Source organism: Gossypium hirsutum, chromosome D03 (assembly GCF_007990345.1).
Source record: "Gossypium hirsutum isolate 1008001.06 chromosome D03, Gossypium_hirsutum_v2.1, whole genome shotgun sequence".
Lineage (NCBI taxonomy): Eukaryota > Viridiplantae > Streptophyta > Magnoliopsida > Malvales > Malvaceae > Gossypium > Gossypium hirsutum.
The window spans coordinates 49110526-49119678 of NC_053439.1; the positions used below are offsets into that span (position 1 = coordinate 49110526).

Below are 9153 nucleotides of genomic sequence, written 5' to 3' on the forward strand. Positions count from 1 at the left end.
TTCAGTATTTGTTGCGAACTTTCTTATTTACTATCTGTTTAGCTCTCATGAGCTTCTGTTCAGCCTTTGGGCTTCTGAAAACGATGTACTCATATCTGTAAGTCTTTTTTCAAAAGGTAAAATATCGGGAGTTGTGTTGAATGATATATATATAAATATGAAGAAATGGTAAGAGAATGATATATATTATGATATGTATTTAAATAAATATCTTAATATGTTGATATATGGAAATTATGTAAGTGGAGACAAGTAAATAACTCAAGGGTGACATGTCAAGAAAATAAGTCTATCAAAGTTGAAATTATATGTAATATGTACAAGTATGCTAATTAGTGTTGTTGTTTGATGCTTAGGCAAGTGCCAAGCTATTGGTTGAATGGTAATATGATTATTTATATGATGCATTGAATTGGTAAGTATTTAAGTGAAAATATGCTAGTGCTCATGAAAAAGTGGTAAGGTTTAAATTAAGCAATTTCTTATAATGACTTATCATGTGATCAGTTCGGGAAAGGCTTTGGTTAAATGCACTAGCTTGTAACCATGGTTGAATGATATGTTTATGACTTGTGTGACATGCATATGGAATAAGCGTGGAAAGTAAAGAAATGCAAATGAAAATAAAGAAATTATGAAGAGTTAAAGTTATATAAAATCCTACTAAGCTTGGGATAATATGTTTAAGTGATACTGTGTATTTATTCACCTTGTAAGTTTATGAATATAGCTTCATGAGTATTGTGGTATCAATATTGGGTTATCCTTAATATGTATAGATTTCATATTTTAAATGAACTAATATGATTAAAGACTACACGAGCTTATTAAGCATTCATTGCTTACGTATTTGTTTTTATTTACCCTACGGATTATCAGAAGCTCGATTGGGCTGGAAGCTTGTAGGAGATATATCACACTATCCATTGGTTCTATCGGTAATTTTGGATGATTTGATTTTGGTTATAATGGCATTTTTAAGTTAATTTGGCCAACATTAGCTCATTAATGTTTTAATTTTGATTGGTTTCAAATATGAATGCTAGATGAAATGAAATGTCTGATAATCAATTTGTAAACTCCAGTAATACTTTGTAACCCTGTTCCGGCGATGAATTCGGGTTAAGGGTGTTACATCGTCCATCCAAACTAAGCCTAAGACTCCCTTTGGTAACAAAGAATGAAAACACAAGGAGAAAACTAATCATCTAGTCTCAACCCTCATATTGGAACAATCATCATTCACCAACATTTGGTAGATAACCGTGGAAACATGAGTATTTTGAAAATTAAGGAAAAAAATATATAATTGGTACTCGAACTTTTTTGCTTCTCCTAGATTGGTTTTTATGATTTTTTTGTCCTAAATTGGTACCCAAACTTTTTTTCCGTCTACTAGTTTGGAACCTGAGCTTAACATCATTACTTTTTTACTGACGTGGCAGCGCTAGCCACTCACGCCCCACCACGTGGTGTCCTTTTTAGCCCTCATTTTTCTTTTTCTTTTTTCTCATTTTCTCTCTTTTTCTTTTTCCCACCCTAACTATCATGCTTCTACACCGCTAGCCACCATCCGGCCTTCTCTAGTGAGCTCTTCGACCAACGATGACCACCGTCCAACCTTCTTTTGTCTGCTAATACGAGAGCAAGGTAGCAATCAACTTCATCACTGTCATTTTTTTCTGCAAATACATAGACACAAAGCAAGAATACAAGCAAGCAAAAGTGCTCACGCCATAGTGGAGCTCACCTTTCTCCCAAGAACAAGCAAAAAGCTCTAACAAAAGCCCTAATATTCTCATCGCTTCCTCTACAAAACCCTAATAACTGTCATACAAAAGAACATGGGTCACCACAAAAGCAGCAACATAACTCATACCTCGACCAACTCTTTGAACAAATTCAAAAGAACTAACATTTGCTTCCAAGACGCCAGTGACAAGGAAATATCCAGCAATAGCTCCAATCTTGATGATTGAATTGTCGTCGTTAACAAAGCTAGCGAAGATGTTTCCATAGGAGAATTCGACCATTTGTTTTTCGATTGCGGTGGCGAAGATGATAAAACTAGTGCTGATTATTAGTTCAATTCTTACTCTCACTTCGATATATTTTCTACTTCTCATCCTCTTTTTTAAGGTTCAATTTTGAATTTTTTTACTGATATTTTTCTTGTTGATTAGAAAACAATGGGAAAGTAAGGATTTCTTAGTGTTGACTTTAACATTTTTGTGAAGACGCTTCAAATGTGAGATGAAAGTTTCTATCTTTGCAAAAGTTACAGCTTGTTGAGTTTAATAGTTCAAGAAACAAGTCCTCTGGTGATGTCATTGGTGCTTATCGAAGGAGACCGGATGGTGGCCTAGCAACGTCAACGAAATGGATGTTTGCAAACCATATCTTGAAAATTTGTAGTTGCTTGCTGCCTTGCTCTCGTATTAGCAGACAAAAGTAAACAAAAGAAAGTCAAGTGGTGGTCGTTGTTGGTCGAAGAGCTCACCGGAAGAGGTCGGATAGTGGCTAGCAGTGTAAAAGCAAGACAGCTAGGGAAGGAAAAAAGAAAAATAGGGAAAATGAGAAAGAAAATAATAGGAAAATAAGGGCCAAAGAGGATGCCACGTGGCAATACACTAGTGGCCAGCGCTGCCAGGTTAGCAGAAAAGTAAGGGTGTTAGGCTCAGATACCAAACAAGCAGACGGAAAAAAAGTTTGAGTACTAATCTGGGACAAAAAAAAACATATGTACCAATCTGTGAGAAGTTGACAAGTTAAGGTACCAATTTTATATTTTTCCCAAAAAAGATTGATAATATTTTGTGGAGAAAAAAAACCTAACCATTTAGTTGAAATAATGTGTCAAATTCAGTGGTTAAATTAGTATTTAAGTCTATACTTAAAAAGTTAAAAATTAAAAATCTTAATTTTTAATTTCACGAACTTTGAATATGATCTGAAATATATATATATAAATACAAAAAAAATCATAATTTTTTAATTTAAAAATATTAGTCAATTCACATTTTTTTGGTAGATTGTTTTATTTTAATGATTTGATTAAGATTTTAAAATGTAATAAGATTTATTATAAATTTTAAATTTTTAAATATAATGACTAAATCCTAAAGTTGTCAAAGTATAGTGACTGAAAGCATATTTTGCTTTCAATTGCTGCTCTGCAGCGAAGCCAACCAACATAAAACAGCAACTGGACTTGTAGCTGAACGCAATTGTCTTGTTGGTGTTCTTAAATTATAATTTTTTTTCTCAATTTCATTTTCCCCCAGCTCAAAACCCTAGATTTGATTTTCTAAGAGGGAATAAAAAGTAAATGTCGTTGGATTCTATCTCATCTTCGTCTTCTGTTGATGAGTCCACCGGCTTAAACCGTAATTCCGATCTTGAACCGGCTGATGAACAGTTCGGTTTGTTGTCATTGACCGAACCTGTCGAATTGGAACCTAATCGTGGAAATGGCTATGGAGTCACCAATGGATCGTTGAATCGGGAGAGAAGCAACGGCGAGGAAGAGGACGAACGATTAACAGTGCAGAATCGGGAAATATTTGGCGACGAAAGGCCTTCGAGTCCTAGCAGTAGTGGGTATGCCGGTGAGAGAGGGAGCAGCAGTGCCTCGACCGCGTCTCGGAATGATGGAGCTATTGAGGTTGACGGTGATGAGATTCAGGAAGTAAGGAACGATTGTTCCCTCGAAGGATTCTCCGATACTCAGGCCTCCGCTTGGGTACCGGGTAAACGTCATGTTGATGAGGTTAGCCATTTCACATATCATTATCCTACATATTCATACACTGAATTGTAGAATTGGGAATTTTTATGAAGTTTAGGATTAGTCAATAACGATGTTATGGTTTGAATGTAAAAAAAAATGGAGCTATTTTAAACAATACTTGCTATATTATATCATGTTTAATTTATAAGTGAAGTACAGGATGATGGTTCAATATCATGGAGAAAGAGGAAGAAACACTTCTTTATTTTGAGTAATTCTGGTAAACCAATATATTCCAGGTGTGTCAATAGTTCCTACAAATGCCATCACTGGAAGGTGCAAAATTTGCACTATTAATATAAACTGCTTGCTTATGAATTCTGTTTTAAATTTTTTTCCTATACATTTGGCTTCCAGATATGGAGATGAACACAAGCTAGCTGGTTTTTCAGCAACATTACAAGCCATCATTTCCTTTGTGGAGAATGGGTACTTGGCTGAATCTAGCTTGCTTAGTTTTTAGTCATGATTCGTGTATTTAATCAAATGTGATTATTTGGGCTACTTTTATCCTTTTTATGTCGGTTTTTTAAGGAATTTTAACATTTTATTCATTGCTTTTCAGGGGAGATCGTGTCAAATTGGTCAAGGCTGGGAAGCACCAGGTATTGTTACATTTGCTATTTCTGGATTTGAAATTTATATACTTTCTAATTTAACAGCCCTGCAATCTGTTGTTATTAGATTACTTGCATTTGAAATACTTTCTCTTCCACATAGTGATTAATCTTCTAAGTAGACCTTTGAAGTTTCTTCTTTCACATATTGAAATTGAATACTTTAGAATTAAACATTGCGGATCTGCAATTTCGTTACTGTTTTGCATTAGTCTTAAGTAGCTTAGTTTCATTAAAAGGGGTGGAACCTTAATCCTCAAAATGGTTATGGTTTTGTTATGTTTGGCAAGACATGTCAATTAATTTTCAAAAGAAAAGTGAATGATGCAATAGCAGAATGTTTGGCATTATTTGAAATAGGCGCATTTACATGAAAAGTTGTGTTGTTGGCCTCATCAATACAGTACAGCTTGAAAAAAAAACTGTCATTTTTTCTTATTCATTTGGTAAGGAATGCCTAAACATTGAAGATCCTACTTTCCCTTATAGAATAAAGCCTTATCTTTTGATGAGTGATGTATGGGATAATGTATTTGTTGTTCAGGTGGTCTTTCTTGTGAAAGGACCAATTTATTTAGTTTGCATCAGCTGCACAGAGGAGCCCTTTGAATCATTAAAAGGACAATTGGAGCTTATTTACGGCCAGGTATCTCTTATAGCCTCCCTCACAAATCTCTTCTTTTGGATGGATGACTTTGGTTGCCATTGCATATTCAAGGCTTGCTAATTTCCCTTGATCAAAATATTTTGTCACCTTTTATTTTACTTGTTTATAAAGTCACCCAAAAGTGTTTCTCATACTGACTCGCTTTGAATGGTTATGAAATGGATGCAGATGATACTTATATTAACGAAGTCCATAAATAGATGCTTCGAGAAGAATCCTAAGTTTGACATGACACCTTTGCTTAGAGGAACAGATGTTGTTTTCTCTTCCCTCATTCACTCCTTCAGTTGGTGCGTTTTCTTTAGGTTTTTTTTTTATTTTTTGCATGTCTAATAAATAATAATGTTGAATCTCTCCTCTCCACACGCTACCATTTGTGTTTTCTTCCCTTAACAACTCCTTCAGATGGTGTGGTTCACTGGGTTTTACTAAGATGTTGGATCTATTCTCTCCTCACCCCACCCCACCCCACCCCACCAACCCCATTTTCTGCTTTCATGCTTAACCCTTGAAAACAAACCTACTGGGGTTTTGACTTATTTTAAATTAATTGCAAGATTTTCAGTTCTCATTGTTTAACAATTTGTCACATTCCAACTCTGGTTGTAAAAATTGCTTCTGTGTTCAGAACAGGATGATGTGTGTTGTTATTACAGTTATGTTACTGGTGTTATTGATGAGATGTGAGTTACAATATTCATTTTCTTTCATATTTTACTTGAATGATACCTTCTAATTTTTTATTCTTTAATTTTTCAGGAACCCAGCTACCTTTATTCATGCATACACTTGTCTTCCTCTTGCTTATGCAACAAGGCAAGCTGCCGGTGCCATATTGCAAGATGTTGCTGATTCTGGGGTGCTATTTGCCATACTAATGTGTAAACACAAGGTAAAACTCCCTCATCCCTTTTTTTTCCCCTAAAAATAAGGACATCTGTGTTTTTGTTATTTTACTTTCCAGTTTAACTCCTTAAGATTTACTGCTTGAAGCATTTTAATTACAACAAGGTCAATTTCAGGTTATCAGTCTTGTGGGTGCTCAAAAAGCTTCTCTTCATCCTGATGATATGTTACTACTTTCAAACTTTGTGATGTCATCAGAATCATTTAGGTTAGTATAACCAATGTCAAGTCTTTAATCCCCTTGCATTTTTTAAAATTCATAGCATATGCCTTCAAAAGCACACATGATTAATGATGACTCTTTTGGCTTGGATCTGTTGGTTTTATGTGGATTTTAGCTGACATTGTTTTGGTAAATCAGTAATCTCAATAACAGTGTAGCTTATATGAAGGGTCTTCCTGATGTTCCTGATGAACTATAAACTGAATTTCCAGCTAAGAAACTTGTTGCACACTATTAGCAACCTGCACGTTTACTAGCTCTTCTGTTTTTCTGCAGCTGTTTTGTGAAATGCTTCTTCTTAGCAGTTTTCTTTTCTTTTTTTCCTTTTCTTCTTCTGTAGAGATATGTGGAGTTAATGGCTTTTTGTGCTGATGATTTCATGGGCTCTTAGTTCTTATGAGATCTTCATGCTTTATGCAGGACAGCAGAATCATTCTCACCAATTTGCTTACCAAGATATAATCCTATGGCATTTTTGTATGCATACGTTAATTTTTGTGATGTGAGTTGACACATGGTTCACGATAGGTTAATTTGGTGCAACTTCTACTAGATACAATGCTGTCATATTTTTTCCCCCTACCTTGATCATGCCATCAGCAAAGGACAAATTTACTTTCTTTTGGCAGGTTGATACCTATTTGATATTGCTTACTACCAGATCAGATGCGTTCTATCATCTTAAAGATTGCAGGTAAATTGTATTTTCCTTATTTGATCGTGATGCTAGTGAACTTCGGTTATAACCTTACCAAATTCTTCATCAATTGACTGCATATCTTGAGTCTGACCTTTGACCATCTAACCAAATGGAAATATACCCAGATTTAGTTGCCTCTATGGCTTACCAGTGAAAGCACATTTACCTCTTCATGTAGAATGTAAAATGTTTATTTTCTTCCTTACTAGACCATTAAGAAATTTGACTGAAATTTTATAGGATTTGCATAGAACTTGTTCTCTCGAAGTCCAATTTTCTTAGTGAAGTTCAGAGGTCAATGATTGATGGTGGAATGCATGTTGAGGATTTGCCGCTTGACCCATTGCCTCGATCGGGATCATCACCTCACCTAGGCCAGCAAAGACTTCCAACTGATTCGCCTGAGAGGCTTCCAACAGATTCTCCTAAGAGGCCGAGGGAACCATTTATTGGCATTGGCGGTCCTGCTGGACTTTGGCATTTCATTTATCGTAGTATATTTCTCAAGCAATATGTATCTTCTGAGTTCTCTCCGCCACTTAGCAGTCCCCGGCAACAGAAAAGGTTTGTTGTATTTTGGTTCACTGGGTCAATTGAACTTCTTACATGTTTAATGGTATAATGTATTTTGTATACTGGGCCAACAAATATAGCAATATGCATAAGACTGGTTTTTTATTGTGCAGGTTATATAGAGCTTACCAAAGACTGTATGCTTCCATGCATGATAAAGGAATTGGGCCCCATAAAACTCAGTTTAGAAGAGATGAAAACTATGGTAAGTCTCTTTCTGAGACATTAACTTTGCTGACATCTGAACCATAACACTATATAGCAGAAAGTTACGTTGTCACAGTTTTGTTTTTTGGTTTTGCTGTTTGAATCTTTTCAGCAATCAATACTTTCCCTTTCCTAATGTTATGTGTATAGTTAATGGAAAACAGTTTCTAGGGAGTTTTTATTTTACTGTCTTGAAATTAATATGATTTTTCTGTCAGTTTTGCTCTGCTGGGTTACACAAGATTTTGAACTCTATGCGGCATTCGATCCCCTTGCAGACAAGGTTTGCTTCTACATATGTACATATACATATACATATATATATACATATATAATTGGTCTAATAATGATTTTAGTTCCTCTGTTATGCTGAAATTTGCAATTTAATCCTTCTAATTTAATGTTACACAATCCACTCACTTTACTTTTATAATGTTATTAGTAGGTCCAAATTGATAACTATTAAAGTGATGACGGGGATTTTTTCATGAATTTGTTAATCAATAACAGACCAACAGTGCTATCAATTTGTACCTACTAATAACATCATAAAAGAGGAACCAAAATATAGGAATTAAATCATAATTTTCAACATAGTAGAGGGACTAAAACTATAATTAAACTTGTAAATTTCTACATAGTATTAAATACATACTGAATACATTATTTTGTGCAGAAGAAGCTTTAAAAGTTTCATTAATGTACTTTGCAGGCAGTAGCCATAAAGACTTGCAACAGGGTTTGTCAATGGGTAAAAGATGTAGAAAATGAGATTTTTTTGCAGGGAGCTAGCCCCTTTTCATGGTAATAAAAGTCATTCATGTAATACATAATATGTACTCTAACTTTTGTTTATTAGCACGACCCTCCTTTATACTTTTCCCTTCTTTTTTTGCCCCCAGTCTGACAAGTTAGAATTTCATGGTAGCCATAGTTAGATGGACAAATGTATGATTAAGTTTCTAAATGTTTGCCCCTTTCTTTTTTGTTTTGTTTTCAATCTTTTCTCCATTGGTGGTGGTGCCACAATAAGTCATAAGATAGTAGAGAAATTTCTAAATTATGCACTCCTCTCTTGTAATTTTGTTATATAAAACCCAAGTCCTTTATCGATTCAGTCAACTATTAGCTTTTAATTTATAGTTAAATAAACTCTTTAGCATCAATTGTTATTTCTCTTGAAATATGGACTTGTATCAGAATCAGAATAAGTCACAACGTATCAAAAGAAATTTTCTTCTCAAAGATATAAGGTTTGTTTATGTACAATAAAAATATAAGAACTTTATTTAGGAAAAGTAAGATAAGTTAGAAAAGTGTTTTAATATTTTAGTTCTTTCATTTTTTACTTTGAAGATTGTGTTTGGGTTTTTTTTTTATTAAAACTTTTTTAAGCTTTTTATTGAGTTGATGTTACGAGCTAATCGAGTGTCAATTTAAGAAAATTATTAAAATACTTTTTTGTATTTA

At 34.3% G+C, this 9153-nt stretch overlaps 1 protein-coding gene across 1 annotated transcript; it reads left to right on the top strand.

Moving 5' to 3' along the window:
• Positions 1-3127: 3127 nt before the first annotated feature.
• Positions 3128-8800, top strand: LOC107961956 (vacuolar fusion protein MON1 homolog). Its single transcript, XM_016898148.2, has 14 exons — positions 3128-3769; positions 3950-4029; positions 4148-4219; positions 4356-4395; positions 4952-5053; positions 5243-5364; positions 5834-5966; positions 6097-6188; positions 6624-6705; positions 6833-6897; positions 7144-7467; positions 7590-7681; positions 7902-7966; positions 8396-8800. The coding sequence occupies exons 1-14, from the start codon at positions 3329-3331 to the stop codon at positions 8489-8491; spliced, it is 1806 nt and encodes a 601-aa protein (XP_016753637.1). The 5' UTR covers positions 3128-3328; the 3' UTR covers positions 8492-8800.
• Positions 8801-9153: the final 353 nt, after the last annotated feature.